At 39.6% G+C, this 21543-nt stretch overlaps 1 protein-coding gene across 4 annotated transcripts; it reads left to right on the top strand.

The window, feature by feature from the left end:
- Positions 1 to 4279: 4279 nt before the first annotated feature.
- ctsl.1 (cathepsin L.1) lies at positions 4280 to 7352 on the top strand. Of its 4 annotated transcripts, none has more exons than XM_038729781.1 (9): positions 4280 to 4420; positions 4738 to 4842; positions 5156 to 5298; positions 5437 to 5634; positions 5731 to 5922; positions 6236 to 6401; positions 6536 to 6641; positions 6912 to 7015; positions 7145 to 7352. In XM_038729781.1, the coding sequence occupies exons 2-8, from the start codon at positions 4743 to 4745 to the stop codon at positions 7009 to 7011; spliced, it is 1005 nt and encodes a 334-aa protein (XP_038585709.1). In that variant the 5' UTR covers positions 4280 to 4420; positions 4738 to 4742; the 3' UTR covers positions 7012 to 7015; positions 7145 to 7352. The 4 variants fall into 4 exon arrangements, with proteins under 4 accessions (XP_038585709.1, XP_038585708.1, XP_038585710.1 ...); XM_038729780.1 differs by having other exon boundaries at positions 4318 to 4465; XM_038729782.1 differs by having other exon boundaries at positions 4320 to 4420; positions 4742 to 4842.
- The last annotated feature ends 14191 nt before the right edge of the window (positions 7353 to 21543 follow it).

Here is a 21543-nt window from a genome sequence, read left to right as displayed (position 1 = left end):
CAATTAATCATTTCGAGATTAGTTCTTTTGACTGTATAATTGCCAAACATGTTCTGGTTCCAGCTTCTCTAACATTAAGCTTTAATACTTTTCTTTGGTGAATATCATTGTAAATGGAATATATTTGGGTTTTAGACTGTTGGTTGAACAAAACAAAAAATTTCTCTGGGAAACAATGACAGGCATCTTTCCTTATTCCTACAATTATTGACTAAATACAAGGTACAAGGTACAAGGTTGTTTATTAGTCATTATACAGCACAAGGCTGCACAACGAAACAAAATTTGTAGTTCCTTCATGCTACACACACACACACACACACACACACACACACACACACACACACACACACACTATATACAGTTATTAATAGTTACACTAAATCAGTGGTTATCAAACTGTTTCTAGTTAAGGACCCCTAAACAAATTAGACCACATACCCCCATCTGATAGGATTTTTTCTTTTAGATGTTTTATAACAGAAAGTTTATGCAACCCATGACCAAAATAGTCGTATGTGTTTTCATTGTGTTACTTATGGATGGAATGTATAGTGAAAATAAATTATTCCCCTTTTTGCTGGGGACCCCCTGGAGCCCCCTCAAGGACCACTGGGCATCCCAGACTCCACTTTGAGAACCACTGGACTAAACAACTAAACGAGTAATTGAGAAAATAATTGGCTTATTGTCACCTTATTGAAAATGGTCAGTTGTGACACTAATTTCGTCATTTATAAAGAACAACCAGGGTAAAGCAAGAAAATTTAGCTTTAGCTTTAGCTCAGGCTAGCTGTGGTTTTATCACCAGCTAGCTATTGGGTTCCTGCTTTAGCTGTCTAGTTGGCTGTTTGTCTGTGGTAGCTAAGAGCAGTAACTGCAATGACCATGCCAGAGAGCAACGGTTTGGACCGGTTTTAGCTCTGTTTTGTTAAAGCACATTAAGCTGTTTTCGCAGATATTATAATTTTATTTTATTCAGTAAAACATATGTAAAATGTCTGATTCAGGTCTTAACTAAATTTTGACCAAATGCATTTTGCTTTTAGAGCAATATAGTTTAAAATCAAACTTACAAACATCTAACCAATAGTACAGGAAGTAAGTAAGTGAGGTTTTAGAAATGTTGAGCAGGTGCATGTGGCTGTCTTCCAGTTGGGGACAGAGCAGTAATATTTGGAAAATGCATGTGTATATATTATAAGCATGAGTCTGTGTGTCTATTTGATTTTGAGCTAAAGTAGTTTGTAGGAAAACCACTATGGTTTCCCCATGGAACGTACCTTATAGACTTTGATAAAGGGAAGTGAGCCATACCAGTTCACAACATTAACCGGCATTTTCTTAGAACAGCTGATTCACCCCGCTGTGGTGTAATACATATTTTACAGTAAGACAAACCCTAAGTACATTTGCATTCCACATCAAAGCAGTGGGTAAATTAACTGGTCATAGGTCAAAGCCACATGATGCAGGAGGCAGATTCACATTCAGAGCAATTTGTCTGATCACAACTAGGAGAAATTGAATTAAGAATCAGCTTAAGAAATATTACCTAATTGCATACTATGTCTGAAATTAATCAATGTTGAAATCATAAACTGTAGTTATTCCATCTTCACTAAATACTGTGCAACTGACTCCAATCTTTTTACAAATCAACACTCTGACCTAATGACCGACTGTTATACTCACCTCCATTTCAGACACATTGCTTAGTTGTGTATCCTCTGCCCTGCAATTCATATAGTTAATGTTTCATTTCCAGAGCTATAACCTAACTGTCATAACTGCATGTGCCAGCTGAATAAAAAATAAAACACAATGGCATGCAACCAAAACATGTGGTATACAATATGGAAGTCATGGTGGAAATAGGAGAAAACCTTTTTTTCCTCTGTGCAGTTGGTTTCTGTTTTGTTTAGGCAGAAACAAACAACTTGTCAGGCTCTACACACACATTGCACAGGTAATTGTAAATCTAGGTGTGTACCTTGCATCTCTTCCTTTAAGATTTTTTTTCAATACCATGCACACAAGCACACACAAACATTGATCTATGAACTGTGGAAGATTTCCTATGGTATTTGTATCATGTTGACTCATGGACCCATGGTATCAGTCTTTATGCCTGTGAAGTTGCACTTGACATCATAGTTTTACAATAAAGCCAGCATTTCCCATCATCTACATTACAAAGGATCACACGCTTGCTGATCTGTGTTTGTGTAGCTTAAAATAGAGAATCACTTAGTTTCAGTGTGAAACTTGAGCTCAGTGAACTTAAAAGTTGGTGATACATTTACTTACCGTGCTGTGCAATTTTGAGGTACTTTCTACTACTTTGTACTTCCACACCACCACATTCACCTGACAGCTATAGTCACTACTTTTCACATTAAGATCTTACATTAAAAAACAGCAAATAAACACATAATAAGCTTATGACATAACCCTATAAAAAAAGCAATGTCTAGTTGGGGCCCCTCCTCACATTTCTCACTGTCTCAAATGGTTTCATGAAAAGAACTGTTCAAGGATCAACAAGGTAAAAGTATTCAAAATTGTACAAAAAAAGGATGAGAGACAAGTGCAGAGATTAATACAAATTTGGGTCGGAGAAGTTTGTTTTTTCTTCTTTCCTCTCTCATAAATCATCACACGACCTTTCAGATTCATCATGTGACTCTTTGGAGGGCCACAATTAAACTTAACTGGATTAAACTATGGTACCTAACTGGATATATCAAGCCAAAGATAAATTAGCTCCACCTTGACCAGCCACAACATACATATTGTTGCATCAGTATTGTATCAGTATATCAATATATCTAATTAATAATGTATTAGTCACAGGGGGCTTTTTCTGTGTGATGATAAATTGAAGATAATACATTATAGTAATAAGTAAAGGATCTGAGGACCTCTGCTACCACTGGTCAAATGTCTTTCTGTGCTTTTGCTTTTCATGAGCTTTTATGAGAACCATATAGCAGGGTTAGGGGCAGTTAGCAGCAGTTCTGTTTCTGTTGTTTGTCATTATGTGACAGTGTTATTTGCTGGCAAACTATTTGCACTGTTTTTACTGGAAGAAACCCAAGCACTTGTACAAACACTACTGACTGCACACCCTGTATATCTGGGTACAAACAGACAGGAACATGAAACAAGCTGATTGAGTTCGATGACATCCGTAAACCTTAAGCTTAGCTCTCAGTTTTTCCTCACTTCGCAGCATAAGTATTGTCATGACACGAAAGCCTTGTGACAAAGCAGGAGGGTGCAGCACACAGCAATCAGTAACTGCAGGGAACTCCTATGGAAAAAAATTTAAGACTACATTGCTTGCACAATATGTAAAAAGGGTTTATGAGACCAAGAATTTACACTTCGGATGTCATCACTGTGCCATCAGAGTGAAACAAATTAATACAAAGTTAAATTCCCTGCACTGCTTTCTGCCTTAAATAGTATTTGCACTCAGTTTCCTGACAATGACGGCTTGGTAACATTTGCAGAACAAACCGAACCTAACAGTCTAGCTGAAAACAGGATGTGTGCATGGAAACAGAAGCAACAGAAGCAACTCTCAATTGAAACACTACTGAATCAATTACACCAATTGAGAAGAGTTTAATTTATTAGAATGTGTGCCTGTGTGTGTTCACAGTATTTAATCTCTTATCCGTTTGAGGCAAAAAAAGAGTTCTGTATTGTGGAGGAGAAGAAGAAATACTTGTCCAATGAAGAGGAGTTTATCAAAGACAGAAAGACAGGGTAACGCAACTTCAAATAAAACCTGATCATTCATATAAATTGCTCATACAAAGTTTCAGTGAGTGAGCGATAGCTAAAGTGCCGCCTACGTATCCGAGAAATAAGAACTCATCCATTTGCTACATACACATTTTCCAGCGTGGCATAATTAAGGTTTCAACTAAAGCATGTGGGTGACAGCAAAAACTAGCACGCAGCATATGTTAATGTATCTCTGTGTGTGATTTCCTTTTGTTACCTCAGAGAAATTCCCATCATCACGTGACTGGAATCAGAAAGCACAACAACACCAAACACCAAATTGTTGTTTTTCACATGAGGGCATCAAGCCAACACACAGACTGTTTCTTCCTCATGTGACTATATCATTTCTAAACAACAGACTGATGGGTGACTGATCATGTTATCATAGAAAATTCTAAAGAGTTTTGCTGAGACTGACAAATATGTTTCCCAAAAGAATGTCATCATGCAAACTCATGATGCATAACTCCCGCCTTCCCTATTTCAATGATTGACTTCTTTTCCTTTCTCTCTCAGTTTATAAGCTCTTGACAGCCACCTGACTGGACATACTGCAAGTCATGACTGTAGGTGGCTATATAAGAACATCTCTTTAACACAGCATCTGCATCACCTACAGGTAGTTATACCTCAAACTTTACCGCACACACCGACATGGAGGCAGGTAAGCAGCTACAGAACAGACAACAAGACACACACAAACAGACAGACAAGCACATACATTTCCTGTATTGCAGGTGTGCTGATGCAAAGAAAAAACAGGAAAAAAAAGATAAGAGAGCTTGAGGGAGAAATGAATCAGAGATTCAAAGTGCATTTGACATCCAACGTCACGACAGAAAATGTTTGTGGAGCAAAGCTGAAGTGAGAGTCTCAACCTGTGTGGTTTCCTGCAAGTCACAAGAGATCTCTTTGCTTGTTCTGCTTGTGTGTCAGTCAGGATGAAGCTGCTGCTGGTTGCTGCTGCTGTTCTGGCTGTGGCCAGCTGTGCCAGCCTCTCTCTGGAAGACCTGGAGTTCCATGCCTGGAAACTCAAGTTTGGTGAGGATGGTTTCTTTTGTTGTGGTCTATTGTCAAATCCAATAGATCTTGTTTCCTGAGTGGATACTGTATGTGTGTCCTAAATTTGAAGTGTGCCATTCATATGTTCATACTCATTTACACACAACACACATCTAAAGCTCTTCAAGTAAAGGGATTTGTAATTTGTAATGTTTAGAAGTTTACAACTTACAGTTTTTCATAGCCAGTGAAGGGCAATCTCTTAACAGGAAAAGGTTTGAATTGATTAATAATTTATCAATGATCATTTTTCTTTCTTTTCTTTCTGATTATTTCCTTCTCTGATTGGCAGGAAGGTCCTACAGCTCTCCGTCAGAGGAGGCTCACCGCAGGCAAATCTGGGTCAACAACCGCAGACTGGTGCTGGTGCACAACATAATGGCTGATGAGGGCATTAAGTCCTACCGCCTTGGCATGACCTACTTTGCTGACATGGTATGCACAGGAAAACAGAAATGTGGATGCTTCTGCCATCATTTGGTTGCAATCCGCTTTTCAGGATACATTTGGAATGGAACATTTTGAACGAGGACCCTATTAAGTGATACTCTGAATTTTGTCCCTCCTCACCAGGAAAATGAAGAGTACAAACGCCTGATTTCCCAGGGTTGCCTGGGCTCCTTCAATGCCTCTCGGCCTCGTAGTGGCTCTACTTTCCTCCGGCTCCCTGAAGGAGCTGATCTGCCCATCAGTGTTGACTGGAGGGACAAGGGATACGTCACTGATGTCAAAGATCAGAAGCAGTGCGGTTCCTGCTGGGCCTTCAGTGCAGTATGTACAACAATAATTTAGTTTTCTCTCTTTTGGTGATGTAGGAAACTTTACACAACTGTTTTCTGGTTTCATATTAACTTGTATCACTTTCAGACTGGCTCGCTGGAGGGTCAGACCTTTAGAAAGACAGGGAAGCTGGTGTCTCTGAGCGAGCAGCAGCTGGTTGACTGCTCAGGAAAATATGGCAACATGGGTTGCAACGGAGGCTGGATGGACAGTGCCTTCCAGTACATTCAAGCCAATGGAGGTTTAGACACAGAGGACTCCTACCCTTATGAAGCTGAGGTAAACAGAAAGCAGTATGGTTGAAAAAGTCATAATCTTTAAATGTACAACATCCAGTGTCATTTGTCAACATTATGCATGAAAACTTATTTGGACACTGTTAGAAATTACAGCCTACTTGGAAAGAGATGTACAATACTGCCATCTTATGGACAAAATGTATAATGGCACATAACAGACTTGCAGTGCAAAGCAGTGAGAATGTAGCACTTGGAAAATATTATGTTCTCTGATGTACACGTAATCACCACTTTCATAATGTGTCAGTATGGTACAACCTTTGTTGAGCTGTGAAAAACTTTCTCTCAATTAGGATGGTCAGTGCCGTTACAACCCTGCCACCATTGGAGCCATTTGCACAGGCTACGTTGATGTGACACAAGGTGATGAAGAGGCCCTGAAGGAGGCTGTGGCCACCATCGGACCTGTGTCTGTGGCCATTGATGCATCTCATCTGACCTTCCAGCTTTATGAATCAGGTGAAAAGTTTTAAACACAGTGTTGCTTCTGCCAGAAAATAGTCTTTCTATCAAATGCAAGAAGAAAAAGGAAATATTCTTCTATTTTTTAACCTATCCATATGTCTGCCTAATCTGTGTTTGCTTTTTTCTAGGAGTGTATGATGAGCCAGACTGCAGCAGTGATGAGTTGGACCATGGGGTACTTGCTGTGGGCTATGGCAGTGACAACGGGCAAGACTACTGGCTGGTCAAGAACAGGTAAACACCCAAATCTGTTGCTCATGTTTTAAATTATGTGTTGCTTCCCTGCTCAGTCAGCAGTGTTACAGTGGAGTTAGAAAGCTTTTCACAGACAGCAGCAGTAATATATCTTATTTAAGTGTGAAATTTATTCAGGATGTTGTCAACTTCTTAAATCACCCATATGGATTGCAACCATTATTTCACTTGTTGTAACTAATTTTATGATTATGATTCTGTTTGACATAGAGAAGCTGACTATTGTTGGTCATTTGTGTGTTTCTGTAGCTGGGGTCTACAATGGGGAGACATGGGATACATCATGATGACCAGGAACAAACACAACCAGTGTGGCATTGCTACTGCATCCAGCTACCCCCTGGTGTGAGCAGGTGAGCAAGAAACTCAAAATCCTTCCTTTCTGTATGACTCGTTAAAATTTGGAGTTTCTGCACAGATGTGTGCACTATGCAGTTTATTGTCCATTAATTGTTTGTTTTTTGTGTTTATTGGATTTTTAGGTCCAGGGCTTTCCTCACTAAGGAGGAGAACAGTGACACATAATTTGCTTTATTTTCAGAAAGAGTTATGGGGAAATCACCATCACCTTGTTGTCTGTGCCCTGGTGCACTTTTAATAGAATAACCTTTTAATAAAGATTGTAAATAAATGTAAAGAGATAAAATGTTTAACATGCAGAGATAAAAATAAACATTTATGTATTTGTGATTTTGTTGCTTTTCATTTTCCACCATTGTGTTACTGAGGATGTGCTGATGTTCTGTGGCATATCAACAGTGCACTGTTGGCTCTAGAGATGGCATTATTCATCTGTTGGTCACTTTTGTTGTCACTGTTTTTCAGACTTAAATATTTTAGCAAGTATTGGATGGATTGCCATTTAAAATTTGAACAGATATTGATGGTCCTCAGGCGATGAAGCCTTTAGTAATTCCCTGTCTTTTCCTGTGGTGCCACCATGATTGACATTTTTGTATTTTAGTGAAATGTCTCACGACCTATTGGTTGAGATACTGGTTTGCCATGAAATGGACCAGTAGCATGCAAATGTACAGGGTAAGAAGTTATTAGAAATTATTGCTTTTCACAACAAAAGTTAATCAAAGTCAAAGGTCAACTTAAACTGTGACAGGGTTGACATTTAGGTTTTTAAGTATAATGTCTTAAAATGATTTGATGGATGGCCATGACATGTGGTACACTCATTCATGACCCCCTTAAGATGACTTTTAAAAACCATGGTAACCTAAAATCTAGAAATTATAATTTGTCCAATACTTTGGTGACCAAAAAAGCTTAACTGTACTTTGTCTTTAGTGCTAATTAGCAAATGTTAGTCTGCTGATACGCTAAACTAAGATGTTGTAGTAAATGCGGTAAACATCAACTGCTAAATGCGTTAAGATTGTCATTGTGAACATGTTAGCATGCTGACGTTAGCGTTTAGCTCAAAGCACCATTGTGCACCAAGTACAGCCTCAAGGAGCTGCCAGAATGGCTGTAGACTTAGTTATTTGATGTTCGATATTAAAGTTTTGCTTCCATGACACAGAAGTGAGGTGGTGCTTAGTTAAAAACTGCTAAATACTGAATAATAAATCCAGCTGCAGATGTTGGCCAGCTGCAGCAAGAAGTTACATTTTATTCTATTAGCTCAGGTTAACTAACTAACATTTAAAGTTGTTAATTTGTCTAGTGGTATGCCAGACTTATTCTTTAATTTTCTATTTTTACTTATTTGAACTTATTTGTATAAAGTTATATGTACATATCGAGCAAATAATATACCAGTTAAAAAATCAACCCCATCTGCATATCAAGTAACCCACAATGGGTCCTGATTCCATGTGTTGTTGTATATCCTGAGTCTTGCTTGGTGCTGAGAATTCATTGCTTTTCAAGTCAAAGTCAAATACAACATAAACTGTGACAGGAAATGAACCTCTTGAGGTAATCACTTTCCAAACTGTGCATGCGCAAGATTTCTTAAAATGACAAATATGTGCTCACATCTAACTGTAAATGTACAAATACAACTGCCTCAAGATTCCCAGTGCAGTACATGAAGAAGATTCACCTCCCTGCACTGTAAAAATGGTTTGGACTCAGTCAAGGTTTATGTGTTTAACAATGTATTGTGCAAAATACATAAAAAGGGACATTATACATATACTTGCATTAGTCAGAGTTTGTCAAATGTGTGCGCATCAAATTGGCTGAGAACTTCGCTTGAAGACAAGTTGAGTGTTTATAGATAACATATTTCTGAAAGCACATTACATCCTCATATCTTGGGGCTTTATGTCACATCTGGATTCATTGCTTATGTTTTGACTGACATAAATTATTCACTAAACTGTGTATGTTCTTCAAAATGTCTGATGCTTAGACTTTGATGCTGCCTCTGATACTAACTGCCGCGGTGGCCTTAGGCTAGTAAACCTCAGGCAAAAGATAAAAGCTGTGGGCAGGGAGCTTCAGAAGTGGAAAAATCATTTTGGTAAGGGGATATCTCATCTTTGGTCTTTTCTGGTGTCTTGGATAGTATTTTCCTGCTTTATTGTCCCCGGATCAAGTTTTACTTTCTTTGGCATTCTGTGGTTTGTAAAAGGTTATCTCAGATTCATTCTTCCTATGCAGGTAAGGAAGCTGCCAGAGAAAAGTATGAAGTAAATGTGAAAGCAGATCTGGGAAGCGTATGAAATTATACATGTTTGTGGTTGAATCTCTTTTCTGATTTGGTAAGAAAAAGACATTATGGATTTTAGAGAAATAGCCCAGCTGTATGTATTTTCATCTCTATTACCTTCAATATATTTTACAGACTGTCTTTTGCTTTCAAGACCATCCTCTCCCCCTGTCACATCCTCCCACCATGATACTCCGGCCCAGTCCTTGATAATTGGTTTCCCTGCAGAAAAGGAGAGATTAAAGAAATTTTTCTTTCAAAACCATTGATGGGATACTAAAAGAATGTATCTGTCACGATCCTGTTGTCTGTGTTATATGATTTTGGCCATTCTTTCTCTATGTTTTGATTTTGGTTTCTCTGTTTCTGGGTTTTGGGTTCTTGATTCTGTGGTTTGGGTTTTGCATCCACATTTCAGTTCTGTCATCTGTTCCGTTGAGTTTAGTTCACTGTGTGTTTACTTATTGATCAGTTCGACATCTGTTATTTAGTCTGGGTTATTATTTATCTGGTTACTATCTGTCAGCTAGTGTTTAGTGGTGTTTTGGTATTTTCCTTATTTCTGTTCTGTTCCTTGTTGAGTGTTGTCCTGTCTCTGTTCCCTACCCCAGTCTGTGTAACAGTTGGTCCATGTTTTCTGTTTTGGGGTTTTGTTCCTGGTCTTGTGTTCTCTGTTTAGCCTTGTTTATTCCATTGTTCATTTGCATGTTCAGTTTTGCTCGTTTGTGCCTGTCTGTCTTCTATCTTAGGTTTAGCCCTGCACTTTGGTTCTGTGTCTTAGTTAAAGTCTTTGTATTTACTCTTTGTTCTGTGTTTACATTATTTCAGCTTTGTCTGCTCTGTGTTCAATCCTTGCATCAGTTTGTTTTCCCTGTTGGTTGTAGATTATTTTTGATAAGTCTGCTTGTGTCTGGATTAGTTTATTTATATTATTCTGATCTTTTACATCTTATTTTGATTATGTCTGTGTTTAGTCTTTAGTAACCTGTATCCTGTCTGTAACTCCAGAAACCCTCTGCCTGCCTGTCTCTCTGTTCTCCCCTGCTGTCTCTCTGCCTGCCTGTCTTGTTAGTCCTGATCCCTGTCACCTGTGTTGTTCCCGCCCTGCTCATTAGTCCCTGTGTATAAATGTTTGGTGTTTCTGTTCCTTCCCTGTCCTGTCATTGTAGTGTGAATATACTCTGTTGTGACATGTGTCTCTGCTTCAGTGTTACCTGTTACCTGTTATTTTGGATTTTTGCCAGCCATCACCTGTAAGCTTTGTTTCTTTTGTGGATTAAAATCCCTGAAGTATACTTCTGCTCTCCAGTGTCATGCATTTGGGCTTTCACCTGCTTTGCGCTCACACCCAAATCCCTGACAGCATCATATACTGTGTGATTCTGGATTGTGGGAATAAGTCATAAGCAATGACCACAACACAAAATGCTTATAAAAATGAGTCAGATAATTGAATACAGTCACATTTTCTTCTCTTGCTGTGTTGTGACGGCTGCACCCATGGCAACACAGGCAGAAGAAAAACATACTATTATGTAATATTATATTCAGTAATATTATGTCCACTCACTCTCACATCACAACTTTAATTTGACCCTTTTTCTAATTTAGGCTCGTTCGGTTACAGCAATACGTGCTTTAGAACATTTTAAAGATAATTTCACATGTGCTTATTTTGTTTTATTCATAGTTCATTGAGGTTTCAGCAAACAATATGTCTAGTGTGTATTTATAGTTATTGCAGTTATTTTGTTTTGTCCACTGTGTGTTGTCATTGTTTGGCCAGCCAGTATATTGGTTCCCCTCTGTATCAGTTTAGTATTGTTGCAGTTCAATTTGCTGTATTTTGCAGTTCTGTTTTATTGACCTCTTTTCAGGCTTTAGCTATTCAATATTTACTTTGTCTTTTCTCAGCTTTTGGGTAAATAACTTATTTTAAATCTAATACCTGCATCATAAGCCTTCCTCATTTAATGTGTATACAATTAAAGGTTATTGTTAAAGAGAATATCCCTCTGTCATAGTAGCCTTGTTCTTGTGTGTCATCACGCCCCTAATCTCAGACTTTATGTCCCCACCACTTTTCAACACAAAGTGAAAATATCTCATTTCAGTATAACTTTTTGCAGAAACTGCTTTATTTCTACCTACTGCTCTGCTTTCATTCACACCTTCTAGATACACCTTAGCTTCTCAGGTGACTTTTTTCATGATACCAATTAGCTTCATGCATCAAGGTCATGTTGGAGCACTTGTTTCTAGTTTAATGTGAACCAACCCTGGTTCAATACCCACATTATATGTGTGTAAAGTAATACCATAATGGAATTCGGCCTTCTTTCATCAGTAATTTGTAATGCTTAAGGGTTTTTGCATGTAATCCAACTAAACAGCAGTACTTAAGTAATTATTCTTAAATCTCTATTGAACCTTAGGCGGTGGAAGGTTGCTTCACTCATCTGTAATCCACGAAGGCGGCTATAAATAAATTTACAATGCTTGAATTTACTTTGTTAATTTGTCATGGGCTATTCAGCCCTGCATTTAATTTTACTGCACGCAATGAAGCTGAAAAAGTTCATTACACCAATTTGACATTGCTTAGTCGCAGAACAGAATAACAGATGCTGCTGCATTATTGATCTGGCTTTAGATAGTTTAGAATTTGCTGGGAAATGTTTTTAAAAACGTTAACAAAAGGAAAAGTCATTGGTGAGAAAATGTATTTTTCTCCTATTCCCATGAGGTAGATGACATCTGTTTAATCATACACAGTCCTTGCCCCAATGTAATTAATGAAATCACATTAAGTGCTTGTAATTTTTCCATTTTAAATGTCACATTCGGTCTGGTTGTGATAATATTTGATGGGAGGTGGAAAAGCAGAGATCCGGAGAGGGGGGTAACATTAAGGATTTAATCAGCTTGTGTGACAAAATGTGACCTTGACATCTTACTTTTCTCTCCCTCCGCTGCTGTGTGGAAGCAAACAGGCACGGGCAGCGTAATTGAAAGAGAGATTTATATTATCTTTTGTCAGGCAAGTCTTGTAACAGTAGACCTGGAAAAACATCTCTGCCATTTTATCAGCACTGCAATATGACAGTTTTCAGCCAATTAGACCTGACTGATTGTTATCCAGTGACGATATCATCATCATCCCTTTTATTTTTGGGAGTATGAAGGTAGACATTAGGAAGCTGAAAAAGCAAAGATGAAAAAGCTCCCAGACAGAGACAAAGGGAAACAGAAGGAGGGCGCGTAAGAGGTGAGGCAAATTAATTGGTTTTGCTAAATCCTCCTCAAACAGCAGAAGCCAATGTGGTTCCACAAAAGGCCATTACCGGTAATCAATTTAAATCTGTTTTACCCTTCCCAAGGAAACCAATTAGGCAATTTAATTTGCCTTTTTTGATTCACAGCATAACCACGGCACAGGATAGGACGTCCAATTCGCATCCTACAGTGAGGGACAAGTGAAAACACTGGGAGGTGTTGCTGGAATAAACAAAGCTATTGATCTTAGGGAGACTGAGAGATCCAGGGAAGATTTACATAGAGAGGATAATAAATTCAGGAGTTTGGATTTTATTAAGGAGAAAAAAAACATACACACAACAGTGATCATGCTGTGTCCATTAACAACTGCCTCAATAATTAAAGTTTATTGCAAGTTCAGCTTTTAGCTGGATCAAGTTTAGTTTTCCGTGAAATGTGACTTCACATTTAAAGCAGTTGATACTTTTTGTCTGTATTTATGTGTTAGAAGAAGGTCTTTTTTAAGGTCACTAGATGGCAGTACTTGACTGCTGATGATTATCTCAGCAGTTTGGGGTGCTGTAGCCTAGCTGTCTTGAGTCATGCAAAGCTCTGGTTCAAAGTCAAAAGTATTCCTTTGATTCTTACAGTCAGATGTCCTTGTAATGTAACACACACATACACGGTACATACAAACATCCATATATCCACACACACACACACACACACACACACACAGATTTCATTTCTGTTCATCAGTGAACCCATTACACACACACACACACACACACACACACTCAGCGTAGCCTGCATGTCTGCTTAATCAACAATGTCACCACACAATTTCAGTAGATTGGCTGCTGGGTTGGTATGGAGGAAAGTGTCAGTGAGCCGTGTCACCCATCATAGCGAAAAACAGTCTTTCCTGTGGGGATACAGACGGGGCTACGTTTCTGTGCCTATCCATCTCCCATCATGCCTTTCTATGTGAGTGCATGTGTGCAGCTCCTCGCATGAGTGGTGCGTTTATGTGTGTGTGTGTGTAAATGGGATGTCAACGGGTTTGTCATGGTAATGGGGAACATGTGTGATTGTGACAGACAGGAGGAGTCCTGGATGACCACACACGGTACTGATGCACATGTTGGCCTAAAGTGGTGAGACTGAACAAGAGCACAACTTGAATAAATGGCTTAAATGAAATTATAAATACTTGATATTTGTGAAATGAACCCAGAGAGGAGGCCAATAATCCATACTCACTCCTCCATCCATGCTCTTTTTACAATTTCCTTCTTTATCTTTATCCCTTTTGCTTTTCCTGGTTGCATCTCTCCATCCTATTCTAGCCAGCTGCATTTCTTGGACAGAGCTTCTGGCTGCGGTCTGAGAGAGGCAAGTGAAGCTAACCGTTTGAGAAAAACAGTTCTGGCAAGGCCAATTACACCCAGACAAAGCACTTTGCATGTTATTGTGTTAGGGATTCATGCTTGATTGACTGAATGGGTTCTAATGAGGCTGGGGAACGACATGCAGGAAAGGAAGAAACACTCCTCCATTTCCCTGATGGATTGTTTCACCAGTGCACACACGCAGACAAACACATGCAGGTACAAACACACTCACTGATGCACAGTTACAGTGCAAGGGTCGCAATCACATTGGCATGCACATGGGAGCGCACTTACAGTGGAGATACAAGCAAATCAACACTAATGCAAATAACAGCTCTCTTCCTGAGGTTTCAGCTATAAAGTTGATACTGTGTGCATCTGTGAGTATGTTCAGTGGGTGGCAGATGAAGAGGAGACAGTGGAAAGGTAACTTGCTGTATTGCCTCTGCAGATGCGCCAACGTGAAGGCTTCACTCCCACTGGCATCCTTTTATAGTATCACTTCCCTAGGTAGAGTTGGATATAGCAACAGATGGATTGGTAAAGCCTACAGCAGCGATAAAAAATGTCAGCCGTTATTCTTGTTGAGCCTGTATAACAGATGTTAGTTTTATTTCTGTGTTGTGTGCTGGGCTTTGACTCTGCTAAGTTTCCCATCTTTGAATTTTTTTTTCTCAGAGGAATGAAAGTTGATACGGATATTACTAGCCACAGGCTAATGGTAATAACAAACACCAGCTATGATGTTTGATGTATGATGATCACGTCAACAAAATACACTTTGAAAATTAAATTAGCTTGCAACCCAGGTACAGTCTATGAATTTTAAAAGGCAGTTATGTGCTGCATGTATGTATGACGCAGGAAAGTAAGAGGTAAATTGCATATCCTAAACTGACAAGCCAGGCATTTCCCTAGTATTGTTAATCAGCTAAACTATATGCTAATTTCATTTCAGTGACTCAAGTACCCAGCATTGAGAGATGCTTGAGAGACCTGGAGTGTGTGCTGAGACTCCTCAGAAGAATATTTACCATGGCCTTCTCCTTCTTTACCCTCTTCTTCATTGTCCTGCTTTTGCAACTCCCCCTTCACCTGCTCATCTCCCTCTCTGTCTCATTCATCATTTCTCATTGCCCCACCTCTCCCTCTCAACTCTCTCCTCTACCTTGTCCATCTCCCATACCGTACTGAGGTCAGGGTGAGGGGTCAATTGCCTGGGCGCACCGCAGAGCCTGTTCTTGAAGGAGTAGTCATGTATCTGCGCTCCGTCTTATCTTTTTGTTTTATTTCGCCTGACAACTCTTTCCCACAGGAGAAGGCCTCACTTTCACCTGCAGTAACCTGCTCCATGCACACACACACATATGTCTGTGTGCGTGAGTTTCCCGCATGAACATCTGTATGTTAGCAATGTGTGGGCAGATTCTTCTCTGTGTCCTCGGGTCTTTTGCCTGCCCCTTTCGCCCACCCTTGTTTATTTGCCCTGTTATCTTCCCTCTTCTCCAGCTCTCTTGCTTGCCTGACCTTTTTCTCTCTCTGCCTTCCCTCCTCCATCGATAGCCAGAGCTAATAAGGCAATTAAAGCCTAATTAAAGGAGTCTTCAGAGAGAGGGAAGGTCTCAGGCAACTTCATGAGGGTAAGGGAGCAGTGTGTTTACTCATGTCTCTGGCGAGCTCTCCCCCACTCTCTCCTGACCAACACAACAAAGTTTGAAGAAAAAAAAAACAGTAGAAATAATGAAAGGCCTGAGGAACTGTACACACAATCCCATCACGATTTTTACAGAGTCTTCACATTAACTTCTGCACTTTTAGCTGTATCAAGAAACGGGTGACACAAGGTAACTAGCTAATTTGTTCGGCTTTAAGTGTATTTATCCAACCAGCATCAGCCCACTCATTGTTGTCAAATTTGCCAGCACAGATCAAAGGGCCCTGTGCAGCGTGTCAGCCAGGTTACCTCTGCTTGGCACTCTGAATCAAAGTCACGGATTAAGTGGAAGTGGGGGGTGGGTGGGTTGAAGGCTATGTGACAGACGATCATCCTCTCTTTGGGATGTGAGCTGCTTGTCACAAAGGTCTGGGATGGATCTGTGTTTTTCCACATACATCCCAAAGCTTCTCTTACATCCCGTTGCATACGATCACTGTGTACACTTGTAGTCTGAAATAAAATCTTTACCCCTGATTTAGACGGCACTTACAATGCATTAGCCTTGTGGTAATTACTAGAAACTCAATTAGAAGAAACCGCTGAAGACCAAGACCAAACTGGAGGGCTTAAGCTGCAACGCTGGTAAATGGATTTGGAGTTAATTTAGTGAGTCAGAGGGTGAAACAGCCATCAGTGATGTTTTAAGCTGCAGCAAGCAACCTGAGTGCTGTGCCGTAGGCTGAGCTCCTCTGTACTCTGCTTTCCACTGGCATTCAGCTTCACTTTGGTTTGAGTGTTACATTAAATTGCTCTGGGAATTCTTTTTATGCATGTGTGTGCTGCCTGTCATACCTCTACTTGCATGTCCGTGCATGTGACAATCCTTCATTCAACATTTCTTTATTGGTATATTATTTCTCAGTTAGATGTTCACACAAGTGTAGATGTTGCTGTCTAAGCCTCGGGTCAAGTTCAAAGTAGAGTAATATATTTTATTCAGTGATCTTTGTATGTTTGCTAACATACCTCAGGGCATTTTTATGACCTTAAGCAGTGCCTGCCTGTTTCTGGTGAATATCTGTTTTTATTTCTCCAGTGTGCATGTCTTCTTTCTGGTGATTTGTAGAGCCCAGCTGATGCATTTGAGTAGAGTTAAAAAATAGTTACCTCAAACATATTTTTGGCATTTCTGTACCACAATCTTTTGTAACTTATTGGCTGACATATTTATTTATATATGATACCATTATATTTGAGACAAACTATAAGCCAATCATTTTGGCCATGTCAATGTATTGGTCAGGCTGTAGTGGTTTGTGTGTATACCTCAGATACCTGTACATACCTAGACTGTAATCTACATCAAGCTGGGAAGTCGCATCACATATTGGACACATTTAAATCCATGGAGAGAGTGGAAGAGTGAGCAGATGGATGCATGTTGTGGAAAGTGTGGGCGGTAAAATCTGCATGTGCCTGTACGTGTGCATGTGAATGCTCCTACAGTATTGGTGCCAGAATGTGTGTTGGCGTGTGTGTGTTCACGTAGGTGCTACTTCAGGGGCTGGTGAGTGGGTGTGCATCGTGAAAGCACTGCTGTGCCTCCTTCTTCTGGGGACCAGATGGTGACGAAGCTGGTTGCTCCCCCCCCCCCCCCCCCCCGTCCGACACTCAAAGACAAATGGAGACCAAAATCAAACCTTATAGTAACACTGCATTATGTAATTTTCAGTGGTGGAAGAATGATTCAGATACTTTATTGTACATAAAAACAGCAACAATGTAAAAGTACTCCATTACAAGTGAAATTCCTCTATCCATTTTACCTGACTAAAACTATGTATGCTTCTAACATTTAGTCTACCATTATTGACATAAATGTGGTGGACTTGAGTAAATGGAAAAAAAGTAAAATCACTTGAAACCTTTTTAACCAAATTTTTAGACAAAGCAGGGATTACAGCTCTATATTGGGATCTCTCTTGTGTTCATAAGTGATTAATTATAGATAAAAACAAAAGCTTTATTTATTCTAAATACAATAAAAGTTGTAAGATTATTACAAAATTTCAACTTAAAAAAAGCTATTATGTCTGAGACAAAGAAAACATTAAGAATCATGGCAGAATAATGAACTACACTAGCCAGGACTGCTTGATTAGCGTTACTGATAGCAACGCACTTTTCCCATCATTCCACTGTTCAAGTGAATGCTGAGCAATACGATAGGGACAGGTGTGCAAATTGCGCAAGAGGAGCTAATCACAAGCCACACTCAGCTGACAGGCTGACGCTGCCTTGTGATGCCTTGCCTCCAATTTTCTCAAAAGAGTGTCTAATTGTGTGTGGTGCTTTGGAGGCAATATGCTGAATGACAACACATGCCTCAGCAACAGTATGCTCCATGAATCAGAGAGCATGTAAGTCTGCCTGTGCTTATTTTAGACCTGACTCCATGATGATGTGATGTGACACATGCAATTAATTTGTAAAATGGAAGAAGACAATCAGATGCTCTATTGAAGAAAGTGAAGGAATCAGTAACTATTTTTAGAAACTGCTCTATTGTTGCAGTGAAGTATTGCAATAAATATTTATAGAAATTATTGTTTTAACAGGCAACAACCATGTCCTGCCCTGCCTTCATCTATTTAATATCTAAATATGGAGATAAAAAAACACTGTACATACTGAGGTTTTTTGATTATACATGTATCTCTACAATGCAATGCTAGTTTTCCCAAACAAACTGGAGTAGAAATGATAACGTAGCTTCAGTTTCCTCTCATAGCCTGAACTCAGTATTCCCACAATCCCTCAGGTCCAAAATTACAAGTCTTCAGTGGGTTTAGGCTCAGCTCATATATATAAAAGGTCATACGTGACTATTAATGAGTATCTTTGTTCTGGTCTCAGTCTCTGAAGCTTGCTAATTGAGCTAGAATCTCTTTCCCTACATCCCTTGGCCGTACATGCTGACGCAGGGAGAGACAGCTGACAAAAGTGTATCCTTTTTTCCACCAACGCTCCTAAGTGTGATGGTGCAGCTAAATGAGGCCTGTGATGGACGCAGTGCCAGACAGAGGCGTCCAAGCCCAACGCTTTCCCTTCCCTCACCGCCTGGTTTGCAGCATAGTAGCCAATCAACTGCTCACACAAAGGAGGAATTAGCATATTTCTTTGGCACAAAATCGCTCCCTTAATTGCAGCTGCATTGAGCCTGTGTTCTCCACACCTCCTCTCCGCGCTCTGTTTTTTTTGCACTCTCCCGATCACCAGCCTCTCCAAGTGTGTGTTTTTCCGTTACTCTTTCACATTTCACTTCGTTCCCCCTCCAATCATTCAGTCTTCATCAGTCAGCTATTGTGTGAGCTCAGGGGGAGAACACAGAGAGAGAAAGATGGGGGCTGGGAATGTGTTTGGCATGCTGTACTATAGGAACAAGGTTGTCAGTCTCAAATGATGCTCTCATAATCAGCACACCGGAGCTGGGCTGCTGCACAGAATGACAATATCAGCCTGGCGGTATGTACATTTCTTGTGGTCTCCCCATTGGCCTGTCAATCTTTCTTTATCTCTCTCTGTTTGTGCTGCCTCTCACTGCTTCCCGTTCTATACTGACGTTTTTGTTTGTTTGTTTTAGTCTTTCTATCCTTGCTGCGTTTTCTGGCATGCTTTACTGTTCTTGTGCAAATTTCCTTCTGCCCGCGCCTTGCTTTACCTCCAGTGTTTCATCTCCATCTTTCGCTGCTGTTTGCGTTTCAGCCCCCTCCCCGACATAATTTTACCCATTTCCTCCTTTACTTTTTTGTCTCGATCTCTCTTTCTTGTGCTAATTACAGGCAGCGAAGAGCAAGGTGGGACTTAAAAGGTTTCTTTAATGCTACTTTTGTTATCCTGAGTGGCTGGGTGTGCTAATAGCATACCTGTCTGTGCTCTAAACACCATTTGAATTTTGTCTACTGTGGCTATAAAGATCTCTTTCACTATCCCATTTTCCCCTGAATAATAATAGTCTTAACAAAGTAAAATACAAACCCTAGTTGTGATTATATTCCAAGTCAACCTTTTAGTCTTACTCTCTCCTCCTCTACCATCCATCATCTTTCAAAGTTTCCACACCCAGACCTCCCCCTGTACTGTCATATTCATGTGACTCTTCTCTCTCTCTATCTATCTATCATGCTTGTATATCAGCCTCCTAACTCTGTTATCATCACTGGGCTCACACGACTATCTCTTCAAACACTGTCAAAGCTTTATCTCTCCGACCGTATACTGTCACAGTTGTGGTGTGTCTGTCTACCTCTGTTGTTACTTGTAGTTTGTCTCCCAGCATTGCTGTTGTGGTAACAGTGTTTATTCTGCCAGTCAAAGACGAGGCAGAGACAGCATCACTCATCCCTGTGTTGTGGAGAGAGGCTGTGGGAAGGGGTGGGGGTGGGGGAATGAGAGGCAGCAGTCACATTTCAGACTGTAAAGAGTCCCTGGTGGCTTACACATTTGTGAGTCTTAGATAAGCTGGGGTCTTGACTGCTGTTATGCAGAATTTCCGTACAGTTGGAATACTTGTGCTGTCACATCCAAAAGGAAGGTTCCTAAACTGCAAGACCTGAATCTAAGCAGGTCACTCTGGCCAAATCTATTACGCCACTGGAATATTTAAAATTGAACAATAAAGCATAGAAAGAATGTTTACAGAGGTAGAAGAATGGGTGGTATGAATAAAATCCTCTATCAATGTAAATGTTATTTTATATCACAATATCAATATAACTGTTTATAGATAAAATATCCAGACAGAAATATCTGATTTTGGCTAATCCAATAATTAAATACCTGAGAAGTCAAGGCCCTTTCACATACTGATCCAAAACACGTAAAAAAAAAAACAATGATGCCATAAAGCAGTCCTGTCTCATTGATTTGCAACATTACCCACAGGGGCCTAATACAACCCAAGATATAGAAGAGATACAGTAGCAACCACAGTACAAATGGTGCAACAAAACCTCTGATCATTGTATTAATATACTGTTATATCGCCCTGCCGTAGGTAGAATATGTGTGGAAACAAAGAAACATTTCACAGTTAGTAGTGGTAGTATCAAAAACAAGACACTCTGGCAGACCTGATCCAACCTTTTGTTGAATGGTGACTGCATTCTTTCACTTAACTACAAATTTACACCTGAAAAATTCAATGATTTTATAATATATAAATATTTTTTTATGATTTTTGTAATATGGTCAGATAAAATTCTATTTACAGTGAATTTAAACTTTTGAGCAAGGTTGTGACAAATCTGGCCAAGTAAAAAAGGTAGCTGTTGGCCTGCTGCAGGGTGAATTATGATCTTGGATGGGTATCCAAGTGAAGCACCAAATTCAGGCATGCACTTGTGATAAAGTTAATTATTGGACTGACTGGTGCACTTCTTACAACAACACTGGAGCATGCACATCAAAATCAGGCATGTGTAAGGTAATACAAATACAACTTCCATGGAGTGCAAGTAAATTAAATTAAACTACTATTGATGCCATGCGGCATTTGTTCCATATCTGGCTTCATCTCTTATCTTTCGGTGTCTATTGCTTGCTATAATAAATACAAATTAAAAGTTGCAGTCCTGATTGGTTCGCCCAGCATACCATAGATTTTTTTAGTAACATACATCACATTAATGAGGAGGTGATAAAGCAACACCACAGACAGAGAGGAAGTGATATAAAAACACAGTACATAATAAAAATACATAATACATACAATACCCAAAGCACAATAAAAATATAAATTGAATGAAAAGTTCATAATAATTACATAATACGTAATAGAATACATCCCCGCGACCCTGTACGCAGGATAAGCGGTAGACGGACGATGGATGGATAGATGGT

The sequence above is a fragment of the Micropterus salmoides genome, unplaced genomic scaffold (assembly GCF_014851395.1).
Source record: "Micropterus salmoides isolate LMB-PRFRI ecotype aquatic unplaced genomic scaffold, ASM1485139v1 Ms_hic_scaffold_19, whole genome shotgun sequence".
Taxonomy (NCBI): domain Eukaryota; kingdom Metazoa; phylum Chordata; class Actinopteri; order Centrarchiformes; family Centrarchidae; genus Micropterus; species Micropterus salmoides.
The sequence above is the reverse complement of the archived record's forward strand: the minus strand, read 5'-3'. Positions and strand labels throughout refer to the sequence as shown.